At 41.5% G+C, this 23930-nt stretch overlaps 1 protein-coding gene across 6 annotated transcripts in view; it reads right to left on the bottom strand.

Moving 5' to 3' along the window:
- Window positions 1-1026: 1026 nt before the first annotated feature.
- Window positions 1027-23930, bottom strand: part of LOC126481672 (protein phosphatase 1 regulatory subunit 12A) — a 374220-nt gene continuing 351316 nt past the window's right edge. For 4 of the 6 annotated variants that reach the window (XM_050105605.1, XM_050105603.1, XM_050105604.1 and 1 more), the window contains exons 22-23: window positions 11186-11290; window positions 1028-2534 (exon numbers count right to left, since the gene is read on the bottom strand). In XM_050105605.1, the coding sequence (XP_049961562.1) occupies window positions 11186-11290 (105 nt within the window). In that variant the 3' untranslated portion in view covers window positions 1028-2534. Of the gene's footprint in view, window positions 2535-11185; window positions 11291-23930 lie in introns of all 6 variants that reach the window. The other 2 variants (XM_050105600.1, XM_050105601.1) reach the window with 2 other exon arrangements.

The following is a 23930-nucleotide window of genomic DNA, read 5'->3' as shown; positions in this document are numbered from 1 at the left end:
ATCAAATGGGCATCTGCCAACTCCGCATTTGTAAACATTGCACTGACTGCAAAACCACGTTCATGATGGACACTAACCTGTTGATGCTATGTACTGATGTGCTTGATGCTAGTACTGTAGAGCAATGAGTCGCATGTCAACACAAGCACCGAAGTCACCATTACCTTCCTTCAATTGGGCCAACTGCCAGTGATCGAGGAAGTACAGTACATACTGAGCTCTAACATGGAAATTAAGCGTTTCCAGACACATGTCCACATAACATCTTTTCTTTATTTGTGTGTGGGGAATGTTTCGTGAAAGTATGGCCGTACCTTTTCGTAACACCCTGTATAAAATAACAAAATTTTATAACAGACAGTAAGCAAAAATTGGGACAATGTTTAGCAAAATATTTGCAGTGTTTGGCATGGAATTTTCACATACACCTCTGGCATAGCACTCATACATTTTTTTAAAATGATAAACATGCTGACTATCTATTGATTCTTGTTTTCTTATTAACTGCAATTCTCTGTTAAGACAGGGAAAAAAAGGATCAAACCTCTCTACAGTGTCAAAGTTAATTACATGTTGAAAATTATAATTCTAGTGTACAATTACAGAGGCTACTTCTCTTGACTCTTCCAGCTTCTCGATGTATATGCAACAGCCCTGCCACTGATGTTCTCTCTACCTAACTCTCATTTAAATATTTTTAAAAATCCATCATTACTGCTTGGGCTCAAGATTCAAAATGTCACCGGAATTGTAATCCACAAGCATACCGGGTATGAAAAACATGAATTCACTGTTCTCCCCCCCCCCCCCCCCCCTCTTTGTTATTGTTTATGCTGTGAAATGTGAAAGAGCCCAGCTTCTAGTGTAAAACAAATTAGTCTCGTCTGATATAGCTGGCACACACGAATGTTTTAAGAACAAGAAAATTAGAATAAGACTACGAAGGAGCACAGACAGCTACTAAGATGGCAATCTTATCTTACATTTGATTGTTCTAAGCAAAACGTGAAGATTAAGTTGAAATCAATTCCTTTATGTAAACATAGAGAAGTGTTTTATTTAGAAGTTCTAGTGATGTTTTACTATAAAAATGTACATTTCATTTCAAATATTACAAGCAAACAAGGCACTTTTACACAGACAATGGCAGAAATTTTCCAGTGCATAAAATTATTCTGAGAACAGATTCAACAGAATATGAAAAGGTTGTTTCACCCATTTGTCACGTGCTGAGACTTCCATCAGACTAATTTAACAGACCAGAGAAAAATAGGAGACTTCATTGTCTACTTAACTATCTGTTGTTATCAGACGAATAGACACTCAACACAGGTATCTAAAACATTTTCACAGCTATTTGCTGATAGCTCAATCATTCTGTGGTAATAACAGAACTGTGTAAAAAACCTGTAACGGATTTAGCACCAAGGTAACTGAAACATTCATGCATAACATACCAATAAAATTATTTACTAAATTTTAATACAAATATACAATCCATGAATAAAATGAACTATAAAATTCAACTTAGCAAACAGCAGACAAAGCCTGAATTACAAGTTTCCTTCTGAAGACTTGGTAATTAAATATCATGGATGCAACAACATCACGACAATATTAGTAAACATCAATAGAAAATGATACATCTTAACATGTTTTAATGACCTACACATGATATGCTTTAAATAGGGAAATTGTAAAACAATTTACATTACAAAATTAATTTACACTTGACATTCACTGATATAACGACGACTAGAAAAAAAAAAGATGTTTCAAACTTAAAACAACACAGCAGTTGGCAACTTTATATGCATATAAAACACCCAACAGGTTTTCATAAAGATGCACATATATACAACATAAATTTTGGAGGACTCTCTCATTAAGCCATTTTTGTAAAAGCTAATTAAAATGTGTGAACAAACTGAAGTATATTTTAAAACATAACTTTTTTAAGACAGCAATTACACATACAATGTTTACAATACAGTTCCATCTGCATTTTGAACATTTAAACTATTTTAATGTTCCTTCTTGTTGATAAACTTCCACACAATCATACACATGGCCGGAGAGTGAGCTCAAAAATTTTAACAAAATTACGAAATTGAGCTCAATCCTCCACTTTCAGCTTCACAAAACTTTGATAAAGTTTCTTCTCTATTTCAAAGCAAAGCATTAAATTTATATCTGAGTAATTCAGTGCAAAATACTTTAGTTATAATACTGCAAAATGAATAATAAATTAAGAAATGAATTACAGATGATGTGAGGAAAACAAATCTAGTTCCTAAATAACTACAAAGAATCCCTTAAATCACTGAATGTATAGTTTTTCTGAAATAAATACATCCTACATAACAGAGAAATGCTGCATATTCCACTAGCTTTAATAAATTATTCATTTCCAACACAGCTTGTGAGCTTCTGTTTCAACTGATCAATCACTTTGATAACTTACTGATCACCCTAATCAAGGCACCATTCTCATCTTTCAGTTTCTGATTTTCACTCCTGAACTGCTCCAATAGCTGCAAACAGGAGAAAATGGTACATTATTTTGAAATTGACACTATAAAGTAGATAACTGCACGTGCATGTGCGCACCTGTGTGTGTGTGTGTGTGTGTGATATGAGTTCAAGTACTTTAAATGTATCATTATTGATACTTCTGTTTTAATTATTTCATATCTGAGTAATTTATCAGCTACTGCATGACCAGAAAGGTGTGGGCACAACCTACTTTTAAAATTGTAAAAAACGTTATAGGATAGGACACCACACATTTACTTTAGAACATTACAAACATTTGTATAATTTACACAAGGAGAATCTGAAAAAACAACAATTTTACCTCTACCTCTACCCCCCCCCCCCCCCTCCCGCTCTCGCGCGCGCGCACGCACGCACGCACGCACGCACGCACACACACACACACACACACACACACGCAAATCAATCATTGTATTATTAGTGAAGCAGATGATGAAACAATCAATTGGAAGTGGGGAAATGGTGGAACACAAGCAGAAAACTATTTTTCCATGTAGTTGTTACCACATCCACCATATTACCCACTGACCTGAGAAGGGATTAGTTGGAAACTAGTTATATTCTGAAAATAGAAAATGAATGTCAGATGTCAGTTTGGGAACTAGGTTACTAGTTCCAACTTGTGTTAGATACTTTAAAATGTGGTACCACCTTTGTCAATTTCAAAACTAATAACTTTTTGCTGCTTTAAATGTGACAGGTAATTACATTTATGAGTCAATGTTCTAGCTTTAAGTTTACTGTATGTACCTGGGTTATCACTGGCACCACACAAAAAGTGCCAATGTTTATCATCCAATAGCTGACAAAGAAATGCAGTGTGAGTAAAAAATAGCGATTATTAACATCTTGCACATAAATTTATATTTCTTTGAATAAAGACAGTAACAGTTGCAAAATTGTTTTTATTAACACCAATTATGCATTTTGTCTCTGTAAAGTATCGTCAGATCATGTAAAAATGTAGCAGAAGGAACTTCATTCATCAACTACCACAACTGCACATAAAATAAAAATCATGTGGATAAGGCATCTGCTTGTCGAAAGTCTTACTGGAACCGAAAAGAATATATGCTAAGACCAGATCCGGATCAGCGTGGTGACAGCATAGAAACACGCTTACAAATTTATACTGCAAGGTAGAGAGCATTCCGGTGAAACAGGTCTGCTAAGCACTACAGTTAGTAGCTCTTCCTGTAGTGCTTAGCACACCTGTTTCACGGGAATGCTCTCTATTTGCATCATACACAGTGTTTCTAGACTGTGTACACCATGCTGATTTGGATCCGGGCTTACAACATACTCTTTTTGGTTCTAGTAAGACTTTTGACATGCCTTATGCAAATGATTTTTATTTTATGTCCTGTTGTGGCAATTGAATGATGTTACTTCTGCTAAATTTTTACATAATTTGACAATTCCTCACAAGGGTGAAACGCATAATTGGTATTAATAAAAACAATTTTGCACCTAAGACCACTTTTACTAAAAAAATAAAAATATTGTAACTGGTTGCTGTACCAAAAAGCCAACAATGGAATGAAATAAGTATTATGGTAAAATTCTGATCACCTCTTCAACAAACTAGAAACCTATGTAGTTTTCTAATTTATAACATTACTCTCAAGTAAAAATAGTACCAAAACAAAGCCATCAACACAACAAATAACAATATCCATGCATAATAGATTAAGCTGTTAAACCAGACTCTGTACTTGCATAAAATGAAATTAATAACCACTATATCTGCATCTCACATAACAGAATTTATCGTCTTGATATGTCTTTTAATGTGCAAGGGTCACTAGAGAACCTAAAAATGATGCAATTAAATTACAAGAACACGTGACACATGCAACAAGCGCTAAGAACGTGAAATACAACACTCCCCCTTATGGGTGAGGAGACAACTGAGACTCTAAAATATCTTAGAAACAAGCATTTTCATGCAATAAATGTGCTGCAAATCAATGTCATGATTTATATTCCAAATTGATCCACCCCCTCCTCAAAAATGAATGGGATGATTACAAGGTTCATTCTGTTTCTATACACAGTGCATTTTTATTTGACAGTAAGCCGACGCTGAACACCGCAGTTTCAGTTTATTATAGCTATAAAAATCTATCACACTTCTGCTAAGCATGTAAGGAATTAACTAAACAAACAACAAGTCATTTTTGTTGTAGCCTTTGACTGCAATGGTGTTACGTCTTTAGCTTCACGACATGTCATGTAGGGTGAGTTGTCAGTCACATAACTAATATAAAGTTAAATCATAATATGTGTTGTGCAATAATTAAACATTATATTTCTATATATGGGGAAGTTTATACAAATTCCCATTCACTGTTGTGCTTTGCTTTATTGCTGATTATGCCTGACAGGTTTTCCTGCTATTGGTATACAAACAGTCTCATTGTAAGAAGGCAGATTTTAGCAACTGAGCAGTAATTGTTATTTCTAGATGCATATCAGTCAATGAAATTATTGATGCGTTGAGAACAAGTGATGCCAAAGATGATAAAAACACTGTGGATGTTGTCATGTATCCTTCTGCTAAATCTGCAGAAGCAGAAACCGATGTTGATTCTGATATACCAAACAAAAAAGCAGAAGGAAATACTGTACATCTCACAAGGAGACTACTCCAGCATCAAGGTGAATTTTGAATGTAGTCTGCTAGAGTAGAAATTTCAGGTAATGCACCTGAGATGTGCGGAATTCAAATGAATGTGGATGGCATTCAAGTGAATGGCAAAAATGTGGCTAGCATACTTGAAATGACACAGCAGCCTAATATCAGCACAGCAAAGAGCCCTCCAGTTGGATGACAAGCAACAACAGTAACAACTAGCAGTACTTCAGGTCTAGAGAAGAAAGAAAGCAAGGTAAACTGAAAGCAGTTTTAAGAGTGATCATGAAGCAAAACTGAAATCTAAACCTCTTGCTTTCTCAAACAAGAAAAAGTGAAAACAGTGTTGGAAGTAATATTCCTTCATATGTCACTTACTGTTCAAAGTCTGCAGACTCAACTAAAGAAAATTAGAAAACTTGAATCAGATTATTTTTTTCCCCCCAGGTATTCTCAATGGAATTAGTAGAGCTCATCACAATCGAAAGTAGCTGATATGCATCTCAGAAAAACCTCTCTGGTGGCATGCTGACAAGAGAAAGCGTACCTGGTATTACCAGTCTTCCTGTATCACATCACATCATCACGAATACTGGAGAATGTCACAAGATATGATAATGAGTTGATATCCAACGCCAGATGCGACAAATTTTCAATGGTACTGTGAAAAGACCGTATCTGGTTGACAACACAAATAAATTAAGACCCCTTTTACAAGTTTCGTCAACTTTTCGACATGATCAAAGAATCAGTGAAATCCTTGATGTGCCTCAAATTTGTCAACTGATAAGACTTAATTCCTTAGACACTGGTGTAAGCAATTCATAAGAAAAAAGCCATGTATTTCAACTTTAAGTTATGGTATCTGTGTGCCAGTGATTGGTATACGCTACACACTAATATCTTGCTAGTTGTTGTGGTCTTCAGTCCTGAGACTGGTTTGATGCAGCTCTCCATGCTACTCTATCCTGTGCAAGCTTCTTTATCTCCCAGTACCTAATGAAACATACAGCCTTCTGAATCTGCTTGGTGTATTCATCTCTTGGTCTCCCTCTATGATTTTTACCCTCCACGCTGCCCTCCAATACTAAATTGGTGATCCCTTGATGCCTCAGAACATGTCCTACCAATCAATCCCTTCTTCTAGTCAAGTTGTGCCACAAACTTCTCTTCTCCCCAATCCTATTCAATACCTCCTCATTAGTTATGTGATCTACCCATCTAATCTTCAGCATTCTTCTGTAGCATCACATTTCGAAAGTTTCTATTCTCGTCTTGTCTAAACTATTTGTCGTCCATGTTTCACTTCCATACATGGCTACACTCCATACAAATACTTTCAGAAACGACTTCCTCACGCTTAAATCTATACTCGATGTTAACAAATTTCTCTTCTTCAGAAACGCTTTCCTTGCCATTGCCAGTCTACATTTTATATCCTCTCTACTTCGACCATCATCAGTTATTTTGCTCCCCAAATAGCAAAACTCCTTTACTACGCTAAGTGTCTCATTTCCTAATCTAATTCCCTCAGCATCACCCAACTTAATTTGACTACATTCCATTATCCTCATTTTGCTTTTGTTGATGTTCATCTTATATCCTCCTTTCAAAACACTATCCATTCCATTCAACTGCTCTTCCAAGTCCTTTGCTGGTAATCAGTGGGAAAGGCTACAATGTCATCATGGGATTACTTGAAAGAGCAAGTATCATAGAAGGCTGTAATTTATTTTTCAATAATGTCTTTACTGCTCTTCCATTAATGCAGGAACTTTCAAGCAGGGGTGCAGGAGATACAGGTACAATCTGAGAGAACAGAATGAATAGTATCCACTTGTGATGAAGACGAAGCTTGAGACAAGACACACACACACACACACACACACACACACACACAGAGAGAGAGAGAGAGAGAGAGAGAGAGCTGAGGAAACAGTCAGATGGAATGACAACAAATGTGTATCAACTGCAACTAATTACATCTAGTTCATAGTGGATTTCTCAAGGACTCAGGATAGTGGCTGATCAAACTGTATGTAGAAAAACAGTATAGAACAACTGAATTTCAGTCAATTCTTATTAATTTTTCTTTAAGCTACCAGTTTTGGCACTTCATTGGTGCCACCCTTGAGCCCCTACGCACTCTGTGCGAACAGATGTCCGCAAACCTTGGTGCAAAACAGCCAGAGCTATCAAATAAATCTGGATTCTGTGATTAATTTTTTTCTTTTTTTCTGAAGTGAGTACCCCAACGGACAACAACTGAAGGGGGGCAATTCAGATTTATTTGATGGCTCCTGTTGTATTGCAGAAGCTTTGTAGTACACCCATTCACAGTTTGGGTAGTGAAGTACTGAAACTGGCAGACTAAGGAAAAATAAAGAACAACTTATTGAAATACAGCTATTGTTTGGTTCGCATTCTACATACAATTACATCCGTAGTCATGCTGAAAGTAAAGCAGTCTGTTGGAGCAGCCAGACCTCCGTGCATTGCTGATTGTAGTAAACACATGGGAACCACATAGATGCACATAGCCATTATACAGCTACATATCGTGTGAAGATAGGGTCAAAAAAGTGGTGGTAGCCTTTCTTTAACTGGGCCCTCAAAGCATCAGTTGCAAATGCATGGCGCCTTTACAGGATGCTCACTCAGCCTAATATCCCTCTTCTGAATTTCACAAGGGATACAAGTCACCAAATACTTTTTCGTAACAGGACTTTCAGGAAAATCAACAGATCATCTAAATTAAAGGTCCACACTGCCATGAGATATTATGGGAAGGACCACTGGTTGGTCAGAAGTGAGCAGCCAAACTAATGATGTAAGTATTGTGGGTGTAGAAAACTGTTCAAATGAGAAAAATGTAGTGTTTTCCTATACCATGAGTGTCAAAAGCCTTATTGTGTACAGTAAATAGTGTACTGACAGAAACAATTCATATACTGTTGAAAAACGTTCATAAGTATGTGGATTAAGACATGTGAAGTTTGATTTTACTGCTTATTATAACAATTAAACCATTCTTTAGAAACTACATTACTTTGTTTAATTATAAAAAGCGGGTATCGCAATTACTCATTATCTAGGCCTTTCATTTACCACTGGCATGAAAACCTGTCAGTGAAAAATGTGGTGTACACAAAACTCAAATTCACTTTACTTTTTCATAAAGAAAATGAATAATGTGAAATGGATTCGTATGTACAACTTCTACAAAGGTCTTGAACGAACTTACGTCCCGCTGGTCTGCTCAGCAGGGATGATGAAGAATTAGTTTAATTGATGTTGAAAGACAACACACCCATCTGTGTGTGTGTGTTTTTGTAGAAAATTTTGGATTTTCGGCCAGCAACAAATGCACATTTAATCTTCCCATTCATTTTGGGGTATTCACTTGCTAATAAATATACACGAAGTATAAGAACAGAAATACCTACTGCTTACAGAGTTAACATATTTTCTGTGGTGGCAATATGAGCTGTTTTTAATCTACACAGCATCCCTTTAATTAAAAAAATGTTAGCATAAGAGTATTAAACAAGTGAACAGACAAAATAGTGCTCAAAGGGGAGATGTCCAGTGGTTCTCAAGATATCTGATGACCAATATACTACAACCAAGTTGTAATTTCACAATCTGAACTCATGTCAGTTGACTTCAATGTGAACAAGAAATTTCTAAACAAGGAAACTGATTATTTACCAAAAAATGCTTGTTTTGTTGGCTCACAGGTTCTTATTTCTTATTACCATTAAAAACATAAATGTGTTATGATTATGTTTCTCAAAGCAACAGAAGATGTGTCACAAACATGCTACAATATTACAAAGTAAGGCAACACATCACAGATTCTGCTATACTGTGAAGGCAGCATATTGCAGTAACACTAATTACAAATTAATGTGGATTGAGATCCATGTTATAGTCTTCAAGGAAGCAAAATGATGCAAATACAATGTGAGATGATCAAAATATATTTTTAACTACTGACAATTTATTCAAAAGTTCCACAAACCTGTTCAGGCACAAAATATTCCAGAAAATGAAATCTACGATTCATTTAAATACCTTGTTGACAAGAAAGATTTTTATTTATTTATTTTTTTTTTTGACTGTGTTGATAACTCGACTTCATGGGTGGATCACTAAGTAATGGATAATAATCATTTCTGCAACACTTTTGATGCTATCATGTTGAGATTTTAGTTTGAATTTTGAACAAGGAAAGTTGTAATACTTTTATACATTATGAGTGTGCATTGGTTGTTGTAATTGCTGGAAACTTTAAAGAAGTGTGTGTTCTCTCAGGTATAGATTTTGTGGTAGGTATGTGAACTACAGAGTGAAGGCAGTAAAGGATATGTTATTACTGTCCACTTTTGAAGAGTCCAAATCATTGTTTACAACCAAGAAGTACTACTCCTTCACAAATGCTCGTCTTATATGGTTATGACCATACAGAATACAGTGCCTTCAGTTGATGCAGGTACCCTGAAGGACATATGAACTTTATATTCTTCCTGCAATTTGGGTGACTTGTAAAACCACTGCACGTCACAGCCAGTGAGCAAGTAATTCACAAATGGTAGTTCCATCCACAAACACTGGTGAAGTAGTGAAATCGTTCTTAAGGTGCTGTGTACAATTTGTGCATGACAAATGGATATGGATACTGTAAAAAGAATCTATTATGTCCAAAAGGTCAACACTGAGTCCGGGTGTACCACTACATAGAAATTAGAGAAGCCATCTTCAGAGCTGAAATACAATGATTCTCCCATAAAGCAAACAATGGTAATAACCACATCTGTCGTTCAAGATGTTTTGTTGATGAACTTCGTTAAACAAGTGACTATTAAAAATGTTGCAAGCCATTAAAAATGCCTGCAAAGTTGTTTCATTTCTTTGTGAGAAGGCCATGATATTGATGCTTCATCCATCAGAGAGAAATAAGTTAAGTAAATGAGGAGATTATACACTTTATTTCCCCTTAATAACGGCTAATAAATGTAGCTTTTTTCTTTGCAACTTGTTTTGAGTTACTTAATAAGCTCCTATTATAAAAAACTAACTAACTAAACTCTGCTGAGGTACTTATTGATCCACCATAGTATACGGTATTATATTTGTAATTAGGACACCAACAGTTCAGATACTGTCTTGTCTATGGATTTGTTACAGCGGTACCTTATTTATACTACACACAAAAATTTTTATATTCCAAACACATATCTACAATATAATTAAAGTTGCAAATAAATTCAAAACTTTACTTTTCAGACAAATATTCAGCAACAGGACACTGATGTTAAAACATTTAAGTCTATAAGCAAGAGAAAAAAAAGACAGACATCAAATTAAACTGTCCATACAAAATCTGCACAGAGTCTACAGAAATTAATGTCAAGCAGATACAGTAAAGCAACTTTTGTGTTAATCCGTTTTAAAAAATGACTTGTGAAAGTGTGGGATATGAATGAACTAGACCGATGTTCCACAAACTAAACAACATGATAAAGTTGTTGAGCCATCAGAGCCTTTTCTGTTATCACTTGAACTCACTGCTCCAGAACAGTGTTCAAGCGTCCGAATAGTTTATTCCATTTAATTTTTTGGCACTTATTTGTGCCTACTCCTGGGATTACCTTCCAGCTGCAGTTATTAAGTTGTGTTTCAGCTTCTCACCTAAATTAGATGAAATCTAATAAAATAAACAGAGAAGGGAGAGTTATGAATATACCCTTCATATTTTACTAATCAGTATTAAATAGGTATTATGTGAAACATCATGTACATGGCCACACCATTTACTTTGAGAACCACTGTAATGCAACACAAGGAATTACAAACACTTCTTTCTACCTGCAGTGGCATTTGTTAATCACACAGGGCCTTAAAAAATCTAACGAGCGGATGAACAACACAGCACATGCGCACAGCTGAGTTGAATACGCAATAATGTCACTGTTAAGTATTCCTTGTTACCTATTTTGTAGCATTGGCAGAATTGGTGAGTTTCGACACCACCCGAGTCAAAGCCCGGTTTTCTGCTTTCAATCTTTCGTTTTCAGCTTTGAGCTTTTGTAATTGCTGAAAAAGTAGAAATGTGAAACACATCCAGAAATCAATTACCCTTTACGCTTATGGTGTTGGGGATATGAATGGTTTTTATCACTATACACATTGTGGGTAATGAAAATATTTCTGTCTTTCATGTTAAAAATATGTAGCCTATGGCATACAGACTGTTATAATATGGACAAAATGGAAGGTTTTCTCAAAAATGTGTTTGGGCCTCTATAGCATAAAACACAAAAATCAAAATTTTTGATCTCGCATGGTCTGTGGCACAAAAAAAATGGTTAAAAAAAAATACTGTGTGTAAAATTTGTGCAGCCAAGAAAAAGTATAACATAGAGAAACAGAAATTAAAAGTTTGTAGTTATGTAACTGAGTTATGCGTAACTAAACTGGGGGAAGATTTGACTAGAAGCTAAGCACCCACAGTTCAGGGACAGAAGAAACTATACAAAACTTTGCATAATAATATAAAAAAAACCATGCTGCTGCCACAACCAATTAAAAATGGTAAAGAACATAAAAAGAAAAAAGGGAGAGGGGGGGTGGGGGTGGGAAATGGCTTAATAAAGTGATATACAAAAGTTTCAATGAAATTTTATAAACATCAGTGTTTCCTTATTTTATTTGAAAAGTGTCTATAAGCTAAATCTACTTACCAAGATAAGTCACTAACACATACAAGTAAGTATGAAACCTAAAACTGCAGACATGTTTGTAGAAAGAGACAGAAATTCTATGTGGAAGCACATTTTACAGATCACCAACAGATGTCTATAAAGATATACTATATCATGCAGGGTTACGAGGGAAAAGTTTTCTGTTCACCAGAGTTCTATCCTTTGTGCAGTAGTGATCTTTCATACCCATTGCGTATTGTTCTCTCTGCTGCCAGTTTTATGTCCGTTAACCATTATCTTATGAAGGAATGAAATACTGATGACTCCATATTGATTCAGGTAGAAGTTAGGTGTGTGTAAACTTGAGCAAGGGGATTTATATCTTGATTATTCAAACATTATATCAAGATTGAAGATGTGAATAAATATCAGGATTAAATTTTGTGACACAGTTCCTATCGGCATTTATAGTGTGGAGATATAAAGGGCCTGCAGTTGGTGACGAGTTTAACTCATTCGCACTCTCTAAAGATTTATTCACACCCCAACCATTACCTGCACAACTGAGTGAGTGATCATTGCGGCACGCGTCCCTATATGCCAGCCTCTCAAAGGAAAGTTCCTTTAACTTAAAGAATAAAATAATATGCCTTAAAGAGCAACCCTAATTAATATTTTCTGTAAATAACTCCACATATGTGCATGCAAAACAGGGAAAATTTCGACAAAACAGTGTGGATGGCAGCAGTAACTCGTCATTAAATTAAAGGTGTAACACTGAAAGATATTCAGGTACAGGCATTGAATATAAAAACAATTTTGATTTAAAATGGGATGTCACCTTTACACTGTCACCTACAGCTATGATATTACTCTCCCTTGCCTTCGATGTTTAACTGACAACTAATATGGGTTATAGTTAGGGGTGAGGTATTACTGGTGAGAAATGGAGGGGAGGGGGAGGACTTTTCAGCTTCAAAACCTCCTGAAACTGAGATATGGAAGTGTGTCTCACAGTTATTACAACTGAAGGAACTCATTCCATTTCTTCTCTTCCTATTAACTACATGACTGGATGCTAACTCACAAAAGCAACTTGGTACTGGTCCCAACAGAATGTTTGTATGTGTATACAAATAATCTAGTCGTAACTTTGTTCAAGAACAACCTTGGCCTAAAACATGCTTTTGGGCAAACCTTGTGAACTTTTATGTATTGTTCCTAAGACAGAAACTCTAGTATTTTACCATGAGAGTATCAACCCATCTCCATTCTCTCTCTCTCTCTCTCTCTCTCTCTCTCTCTCTCTCTCTCTCTGTGTGTGTGTGTGTGTGTGTGTGTGTGTGTGTGTGTGTGTGTGTGTGTGTGTGTGGTTTTTTTTTTGGGGCGCAAAACTGCTATGGTCATTAGCGCCCGGTCCGTGACTTAGGAAACAGTAAAAAACCGAAAAACGAAACCAGCAGCAATGGGAACGAAAGTCATAAAATTGGAGAAACGAAAAGCAGAAGGAAAGCTTAAAAATCCACTACAGAAAGGGGTTGGTTGTCACCAAAAAGAGCTTCAAATGACTGACGTCATCTCACTGGCACTAATAAACTCGAGAACGCGATCGGCTGAGTGCGTGTCATCTGCTAAAATCGACGATATATCAGGCGATAGCTGTAGACGGGAGTGTAACGGATTAAAATAGGGGCACTCAATTAAAAGGTGTCTTACCGTCCACAGCTGAGAGCAGTGGGGACAGAGTGGGGGAGGATCGCCGCTTAAAAGATGTCGATGGCTAAAAAGACAGTGCCCTATCCGGAGTCTAGTTACCTCCTCCCGACGACGCGTTCGGGAGGAAGAGGTCCAAGCACAAGGAAGAGCTTTCACGTCCCACAATTTATTAAGGGGAAATGTCGACCAATGTGCGTGCCATAAATGAAAAACACGACGACATAAAACACTCCGTAGATCGGCGAAGGGAATCGATCGAATAGCTGGCTGAAGAAGAGAGACTGCAGCCTTGGCTGCAATATCGGCCGCCTCATTTCCACAGATACCAACGTGTCCTGGGAGCCAGACGAACGCCACCGAGACACCCCCAGGTGGAGCAAGCGCCGACAGTCCTGAATCCGGTGGACCAGAGGGTGCACAGGGTAAAGAGCTTGGAGACTGAGGAGAGAGCTGAGAAAATCTGAGCAGATAACGTACTGTATCCGCTGATGGCGGCGGATGTAGTGGACAGCCTGGAGAACAGCGTAAAGCTCCGCAGTATAAACCGCACACTGGTCGGGAAGCCGAAAGTGATTTGGGGTGTCGCCAACAATATAGGCACTCCCTACACCTAACGATGTTTTCGAGCCGTCGGTGTAAATAAATGTGGCTTCCGTCATTTGTGCACATAGAGCAGCAAATGCCCGACGATAAACAAGTGAAGGGGTACCTTCCTTGGGAAATCGACAAAGCTCACGGAGCAGGCAGATCCGGGGACGGAGCCAAGGCGGTGCTGTACCCCAAGTTGTCAAGAAGGTTTTAGGAAAGCGGAAGGAAAGAGAATGGAGCAGGTGACGGAAGCGGACTCCCGGTGGTAGTAGGGAGGAGGGGCGGCCTGCATATCCTACATCAAAGGAGGCGTCGAAAAAAATGTCATGGGCTGGATTAGCAGGCATAGAAGACAGATGGCTAGCATAACGACTCAGAAGGACTGCTCGCCAATTGGACAGCGGAGGTTCAGCAGTCTCAGCATAAAGGTTTTCCACAGGGCTGGCGTAAAAAGCTCCAGACACTAAACGTAATCCACGGTGGTGGATAGAGTCGAGACGCCGAAGAATAGACAGCCTAGCAGAGGAGTAGACTATGCTTCCATAGTCCAATTTCGAGTGCACTAAGGCGCGATAGGACCACTCGGTCCGCTCCCCAGGAGGTACCATTCAGGACACGGAGGGTGTTGAAGGATCGCAGACAGCGAGCCGAAAGATAGGAAACATGGGAGGACCAGCACAGTTTTCTGTCAAACATAAGACCCAAGAATTTAGCGACGTCTGAAAACGGAAGGTTGACAGGACCTAGATGTAAAGAGGGCGGAAGAAACTCCTTACGTCGCCAAAAATTAACACAAACGGTCTTACTGGGAGAAAAACGGATGCCGGTTTCGATGCTCCAAGTGTGGAGGCGATCGAGACATCCTTTAAGATGTCGTTCAAGAAGGCTGGTCCGTTGAGAGCTGCAGTAGATCGCAAAATCGTACACAAAGAGGGAGCCCGAGACATCAGGAAGGAGACAATCCATAATTGGATTTATGGCAATGGCAAACAGTACAACACTCAGCACGGAGCCCTGGGGTACCCCCTTTTCTTGGGAGAAAGTACGGGAGAGAGTAGTGTTCACCCGCACCCTAAATGTGCGCTCTGCCATAAATTCGTGAAGAAAAAGGAGCAGCCGACCTCGAAAGCCCCAAGAGAACAGTGTGCGGAGGATGCCTGTCCTCCAACAGGTATTGTATGCTCTCTCCAGATCAAAAAATATTGCTACTGTTTGGCGTTTCCGGAGAAAATTGTTCATGATATAAGTGGAGAGAGCAACAAGATGGTCAACTGCAGAACGATGCTTTCGGAATCCGCATTGGGCAGGTGTTAAAAGACTGCGGGATTCCAGCCACCAAGCTAAACGGTAATTCACCATACGCTCCAAAACCTTACATACACTACTCGTGAGAGAAATGGGGCGATAGCTAGAGGGGAGACGTTTGTCCTTTCCAGGTTTCGGAACAGGAACGACGATAGCTTCCCGCCATCGTCTGGGAAAGGTACTGTTGGCCCAAATTCAATTATAAAGGCGAAGGAGGTAACGCAGAATATGGGTTGATAAATGCAGCAACATTTGGACGTGGATACCATCCGGTCCTGGGGCGGAGGAGCGAGAAGAAGAGAGTGCATGTTGTAGTTCCCGCATGGAGAAAACAGTATTGTAGCTTTCGCGATTTTGAGAGGAGAAAGCAAGATGTCGCACTTCCGCTGCACGTTTAACATGCGCGACAGTGAGCCCAGAGACCGGGGAGAAACTAGGCGCGCCTGAGAACCGTCGAAGCCGACTCCAAACTTCTGAGGAGGGAGCGAAGGTGTTAAATGAGCTAATAAAGAATTTCCAGCTTGCCTTCTTGCTATCGCGGATGACACGACGGCATCGTGCACGGAACTGCTTATAGCGGATACAGTTGGCCAAAGTAGGATGGTGGCGGAAAACGCGAATAGCACGTCGCCGCTCACGTATTGCGTCACGGCATGCCTCGTTCCACTAAGGAACTGGGGGGCGCCAGGGCAATTCGGAGGTGCGTGGTATTGAACATTCCGCAGCTGTAAGAATAACGTCGGTAATGTGTTTGACCTCATCGTCGACGCTGGGAAAGTGACGGTCATCGAATGTCGCTAGAGACGAAAAAAGTGTCCAATCGGCTTGGGCAAACTTCCAGCGTCGCGGGCGCATATATGGCAGTTGAGGCTGAGGTCTAAGGACGCATGGAAAGTGGTCACTTGAGTGTGTATCATCAAGGGCGAACCATTCGAAGCGCCGAGCTAGCGGAACAGTGCCGACCGCGAGGTCCAAATGAGATAAATTTGTCGTGGAGGCAGACATGGGAGACCCCAGTGTTGAGGCAAACTAGATCCGCTTGGTGGAAGACGTCTAGCAATAGTGAGCCACGTGGACAAGTATGTCGACCGCAAGGTCCAAATGAGATAAATTTGTCGTGGAGGCAGACATGGGAGACCCCAGTGTTGAGGCAAACTAGATCCGCTCGGTGGAAGACGTCTAGCAATAGTGAGCCACGTGGACAAGTATGTGGAGATCCCCAAAGCGGGTGGTGGGCATTGAAGTCCCCAACCAGCAAATAGGGGGGTGGAAGCTGACCAAGAAGATGAAGGAGATCAGCTCGTGCCATTGGTGTGGACGATGGAATGTATACATTACAAAGAGAGAACGCGTATGCAGAAAGGGAAAGACAGACGGCGACAGCTTGGAAGGAAGTGTTTAAGTGGATTGGGTGATAATGGAGAGTATCATGGAGAAGAATGAGTCCTCCATGGGCTGGAGTGCCTTCAACAGAGGGGAGATCAAATCGGACGGACTGAAAATGGGGGAGAACAAAGCGGTCATGAGGACGCAGCTTTGTTTCCTGAAGACAGAAGATGACCGGCGAGTAGGATCGTAAGAGGATCGACAATTCATCCCGATTGGCTCGAAGGCCGCGGATATTCCAGTGGATAATGGATATAGGGTGAACAGAAAATGGGGGAATGTGACCAAGGTCGCTGTCAACTCAACGACTGCTCAGAGCTTGCGACCGACAGCATGGAATGGCATTCATGCCGAAGGCAGAAGATCCTGATCCATAGGTTGTTCAGGAGCAGCTCCTGCCAACAGCGATCGGCCGGTTGATCGGCCCCCAGCAGTGCCCCTCGGCGACACAGAAGACGGCCGAGGGCGATTTCCGCTAGGTGGTGCTGTAGATGGGACACGCCTTGGCGGAGAAGGAGAGGAACTGTGTTTCTTCGTAGCCTTCTTGGAGGTATGTTTAGACGATTGAGGAACCGATGGTTGTGAAGTTGCAGTACGTAAAAACTCTTCACGAGAATGCTCTTTTTTTGAAGACTCGGCTTCTGACTTTTGGGCTCGAGATTTAGCAGAACCCGATGAAGGGTGAGCCATAGAGTGGGCAGGCGAAAGTGGTGAGCTTGAACGGGCGATCTTTGCGCTGGCCGATCTGACGACCGTGGCACTAAAGGTGAGGTCGCAAGTCTGCGTGGCTGCCTCCTTTGTTGGCTGAGGAGAAGCAAGGACAGTGCTGTATTTTCCTGTCTGAGGCACGGTGGGCTGTCGACTGGCGAATAATTTTCGAGCAGCAAAGGTCGACACCTTTTCCTTCACTCTGATTTCCTGGATGAGCTTTTCGTCCTTAAAAACGGGGCAATCTCGAGAGGAAGCAGCGTGGTCACCTATACAGTTAATGCAGCGAGGGGATGGAGGTGGACAAGCACCCTCATGGGCATCCTTGCCACACGTAACACAATTGGAACAGGACTGGCTGGTGTGATTGAACCGCTGACACCAATAGCAACGCGTAGGGTTTGGGACGTAAGGGCGAACGGAAATTATCTCATAGTCTGCTTTGATTTTCGATGGGAGTTGAACTTTGTCAAATGTCAAGAAGACAGTGCGGGTTGGAATGATGTTCATGTCAACCCTTTTCATAACCCTATGAACAGCCGTTACGCCCTGGTCAGACAGGTAGTGGTGAATTTCTTCGTCAGACAATCCATCGAGGGAGCGTGTATAAACAACTCCACGCGAGGAATTTAAAGTGCGGTGCGCTTCAACCCGGACAGGGAAGGTGTGGAGCAGTGAAGTACGCAGCAATTTTTGTGCCTGGAGGACACTGACTGTTTCTAACAACAGGGTGCCATTCCGTAATCTGGAACAAGACTTTACAGGACCTGCAATTGCATCGACACCTTTCTGAATAATGAGAGGGTTGACTGTGGAGAAGTCGTGACCTTCGTCAGACCGAGAAACAACAAGGAACTGTGGCAACGATGGAAGAACTGTCTGTGGCTGAGACTCAGTGAACTTACGCTTGTGAGCAGACATAGTGGAAGGTGAGGAAACCATTGCGGAAGAATCCCCCATGATTACCGGCGTCTCCGATGGCGCGCTCCTCCCTTGTGGGGGCCCTCTCTGAGGGCACTCCCGCCTTAGGTGATTGTTCACAACTCAGGTCACACCTCCCGACAACGGACGGAGGGACCAATCGGCACTTTCAGAAGGTATCAGCTCGGGTAATCACCCCTCCCTGGGCCTGGCCATTACCAGGGGGTACGTACGTGTCCTACCTGTCTACCCGGGGCGGGGAATTACGCGTTACCCCGTCACCGGCTACACATGGAAATGCGTGGGTCGGCCTTCAGACACGCACAGGGAGGAAAAAAGAGAAAGGGAAAGGAAAGAAGAGGGGGGTCTCAAACGCCGCAGCGGAAAAAAGGACAAAGAGAAGAGGGAAGGAAAAGAGAAGGACAGAGGAAGGAAAAAGACTTGCAAGTGTAGAAAGCAAGGAATTTGTAACAGTTTCGAGCGTCCGTCTCCGGACGTAGGCACAAACCATACTCCCAGAGGGGGAGAAAGGGAAGGAAAGAGTCAGAGGTGTGGGGGGGGGGGGGGAGGATGGGGGGGGGGGGGGGGGGAAGGATGCGGAAAGGGAAGGTATGCAGCCCGGAAAGGAAGGAGGGCCGCATTAGCTCGGGGTCCCGTGTTCGCTACACACGTGTCCACAAAAGAGTTGTGGACCCCCTGGGGGGTCTGTAAGTAACTTTCATTTATGGCAGCAGTCTATATAAAAGCTTAGTTAGAGATGTGAAAACTTTTATCACTGTAAACTGAATTTCACTATGTTCAGATTTGTCCATGTTAATTTATTTAAATCCAAATAAGCTTGTTGATATCTCTTTTTGGGTTAATCAATCCACATCACTTGTCAAACATAGCCTGCAAATAACTACGGTTTTATTTCTTACCACAGAGACCTCTGTCCCATATTTTTGAAATTTCACTCCAATAGAATAAATGAATGTGCGAAAACAGAAAGCAATGATCAACTTCAACAACACTGACCTGAAATAATTTCAAATCTCATGTATTCTGGCACTGATTCAAGCAAAGCTAAATGGTGTTGCATCAACAATATTCTAATTGAAACAATTTTTTTTCAATTTTAATTATTTAAGTTGTTATTTGCTATTACCTCTCAGACAATATTTGCTTGTTTGAATACAAATTATTCATTGTATTATACATGCCTTACTTCTTAGGTAATTAGGAAACAATATGAAGAGGCATACATGTAGCCATTTGAAAACAATAAACTAGGCATATTTACATTGATCATTTAAAATCAATTATATATATGCAACACAATATGAGGTATGATCCGTGGATGGCTGAAAATGATGTGAGACGGAGTGGTAATTTCACCAAATCTGTTACTCACTGCTGTAGCGCAATAGATCAGTTTGGCATCCAAAGTTCTGAAATGTATTAGAAATGCTGCACAAGGCTGTTCATAATAAAAAATAATGTGTAGTTCTAGTGCACCTGTGTACGGTATATTAATTCAATAAATTAAACATATTTCTGAAAATCAACACTTATTTCATCACAGTTATTCTCATGCAGACATAAAAGAATAAAAAACTATTCACATTTCCTCTTTTGAAGTCCTAGCATTTTCTAGTCTTATAGATAACAACAACTGAATATCCTTAGTTATGTTAAAAATGCATAAAAGGGGGCCAAAGCAATGACATTATGAAACATAGTTGCAACCTAACAAAGGGTTTTCATAACTGTAAATTCCCTCATTACATATGAAAAGATGTTGATTACGTGGGACAAATAAAACGAGAAGGTGGCAACCACCCACACTAAGAACAACCAAAACAACCACCACCACCACCACCACCACGCACTAAAGAGAAAGCCTTGTTGACACAGGCATCCTTCTCTGTTCCATGCCATCTTTACAATTTGGTTGTAGTTCAGTCAACTATTTAGCACTTTGTAATACAGCTGATTGATTAATTGAGAGAGTGTGGGACCAAACGGCAAGGTCATCAGTCTCGCGATTCTAAAGTGGGTTACATAAGAAAGAGGGTCTGCTAAAAGTTAACAGATTCCGTCACAGGAGACAAATTATAAAAGAATGAACATCAGACACACACAGAAAAAGCATGAAAGGTGAGAATAAATCGAAAACTGGAAAAAAAGGGGGAGCAGTCATGGGGTCACAGACTGTGAAGACTGCAAAAGGAGTCCCAACCACAACCAACCCGCCCCTGCTCCAAGGCTAAAGAAAACCTTATATCTGGAAATAAAAACAACTTTCACGAAGGAAACCAAGGACCAGGTCTACCATTCGTGGATCATTTGCTAATATTAAATTTAAGGAAGTAAGAAGACTATACTTAGCACAAAAGGTCGAAAGAAGAGGACATGCCACCAATATGTGAGATATCATCAGTCTGGCACCACAACCACTTTGTGAGGGTGAGTCATTATGTAGGAGGAAACAATGGGTGAGTCGGGTATGGTCAATGCGTAAACGGCATAAAACAGTGGACTCTTTCTGAGAGGGGCGGAAGAAGTGGCCCAAAACTGCAGTAGACTCCTTGATTGTGTGGAGTTTATTACAATGAGCAGTAGCGCTACAGATGGGATTCCACTGTTGGGCAAACAGAGATTTGACGTGGATCCACATATCCGCAGCTGGAATTGTGAATGGAAATGGCGTAAGTATTCACTTCTCTAGCCAAACGGTCAGCGAATTCATTCCCTGTGATTCCCACAACTTGGGACCCAGAAAAAGACGACTGAACCAGGCGGCACGCTCAAGGGCAGAGAAAAGGTCATGGATGGCAGGGACCAAGGAGTGGCGAGAGTAGCATTGATAGCCTGAAGGTAACTCATGGAATTGGAACAAATTAAAATATTATGGAGGGAGGTCTGAGAATCAAGGAGGAGGGCCCTGTAAATGGCTAGAAGCTTTGCTGTAGATACACTACATGATCCTGGCAACAAATGATGCTCGAAGTCAGTAGGAGATGTGAAAGTGTATCCCACCTTATCGGTAGTATTAGAAACATCAGTGTAAACGATGGTGGCACCCTGGAACTCTGCAAGGTTGGCACATACAAGCCACCGGTAAACCATAGGAGCAACAGAGAGCTTAGGACCCTGGTAGAGATCAGTCCTAATCTGCGGTATAGGTACTATCAGGGGTGTTATGAGAGGAAAGACAAGGGGTGCAGTCCAGGGAGTGCAGATGGAGATCCCAGCAGAGGGTAGTGAGACGCATGCCAACCGGCAATCCCACCCATGGGGCAGGTATTAGGAGGGAGACATCCCTCATTGGCGAAGAGCAGAGGGTACACAGGATGGTCAGGGAATTGGCGAATGGCAACTGCATAAGAAACAAGGAGTTTGCTCCATTGGATGTGTGGAGGGGGAATCCCGGCTTCTGTAAGGAGACTATCAACAGGACTAGTGCGAAAGGCACCAATAGCCAGACGCACCCCACAACGATGGACAGGGTCAAGGAATTTCAAAGTGGAAGGAGAGGCTGAGCCATAAACCTGAAGACCATAATCGAGTCTGGACACGACCAGAGCATGGTAAAGATGGAGAAGAGTGGAACAGTCTGCACCCCACGACGTGTGAGCTAGGAGGCAGAGAGCATTAAGCTTCCACATGCATGCAGTCTTTAGGTGGCAAATGTGGGGCAGCCATGTCAGCCTGTTATCAAAAATAAGGCCCAAGAAATGGGACTGTCCTACAACATCGAGGGGCTGGTTGCCTAAATAAAGTTCTGAGTCAGGGTGCACTGTGGGTTGACGACAAAAACGCTTAACTCACAGTTTGGAGGGGGGAAACTGGAAGCCATGGACAATGGCCCACACAGAGGCCCGTCGGATGGTGCCTTGGAGCTGGCGCTCAGCAGACGCACCAAGTGGGAGCTGCACCAGATGCAAAAATCTGTCAATGTACAATACCGAGGTAACCAGAGGCCAAACAGAGGTCAAAAACCCATTAATGGCAATGAGGAAGAGTGTGACACTTAGCACAGAACCCTGTGGGATACCATTCTCCTGAATCTGAGGAGTGTTGAGTGAAGTGCCACGTAGAACCAAGAAGAGACGATAAGATGATAACTTGTTGATACAAATCTGAAGGGGATCACGGAAGCCCCAGTCATGGAGGGTAACTAAAATGTGGTGGCGCCAAGCCATGTCATAAGCCTTATGTAGGTCAAAGAAATCTGCGACAAGGTGCCAGTGGTGAGCAAAAGCCAGACAGATAGCTGATTCCAATTGGAGTAAATGGTCAACTGGAGATCGCCCTGCCCGGAAGCCACACTGATACAATGACGAAAGGCCCAGAGATTCGAGTACCCAACATAATCTGGAGTTGACCATCCATTCGAGCAGTTTACGAAGCATATTTGTAAGGCTAATGGGGTGCTTGCTGTCTAGAGACGTTGGGTTTTTCCTGGGCTTAAGGACAGGGATAACTATACTGTCTCGCCATTGTGACAGAAAAACACCCGTGAGCCAGATATGACTGAAGAACCTGAGGAGCTGTTACCTCTGGGGAACGTCTAAGTGTTGAATCATCTGGTTATGAATGGAATCTGGCCCTGTGGCTGTGCCCTGTGACGAGCTAAGAGCCTGCACCAATTCCCATTCAGTGAAAGGTGCATTACAGGGCTCAACGTGGTGCGGGATGAAACGGAGGGGGGTCTGTTGAACTCGTGTTTCTGCTGGAGAAAGGTAGGAGGGTAGGAAGCGGACGACAATGCCATTACAAAGTGTGTCGCAAGCTGTTCTGCGAGAACCAATGGATCAGTGCACAGAGCGCCTTTAAGGTTCAGACCCTGGACAGTTGACTGTTGCTGGTGGCCCAGAATACTACGGAGCTTTGACCAAAACTGTGATAAAGAGGCATACATCCCCAGGAAGGAAACATAGCGCTCCCAGCATTCCTTTCTACTCCGCTTAATAAAGTAATGAGCCTTAGCTCAGAGACGCTTAAAAGTGAGGTGGTTGGTCTGGGAGGGGTGTGGCTTAAATCACTGCAGTGCCCATAGGCGGTCCTGGACAGTGACTGCGACATCCTTAGTCCACCACAGTACCAGCCGATGACGGGGCACTGTGAATAGAGGGACAGCAGTGCCAGCAGCATCAAGAATAGAGGCAGAGATGCCTTGCATGAGTACACCAATGGAATTCGACAGGGAGGCGTCAAAGCGGAGAGCAGACATGTATAAAGGCCAATTGGCCCTGCGGAATGCTCAATGTGGGGGCCTGTCCGCCTGGTGGCAGCAGGGGCACGATAGCGTCACTGGAAAATGGTCACTGTCGCAAAGGTCATCATGGGATGACCAATCTAGGGAACCAACGAGGGCAGGGGAGGAGATCGTGAGATCGATAGCAGAGAAGGTGTCATGAGCA

The sequence above is a fragment of the Schistocerca serialis genome, chromosome 5 (genome assembly GCF_023864345.2).
Source record: "Schistocerca serialis cubense isolate TAMUIC-IGC-003099 chromosome 5, iqSchSeri2.2, whole genome shotgun sequence".
In the NCBI taxonomy this organism is placed as follows: domain Eukaryota; kingdom Metazoa; phylum Arthropoda; class Insecta; order Orthoptera; family Acrididae; genus Schistocerca; species Schistocerca serialis.
The sequence above is the reverse complement of the archived record's forward strand: the minus strand, read 5'-3'. Positions and strand labels throughout refer to the sequence as shown.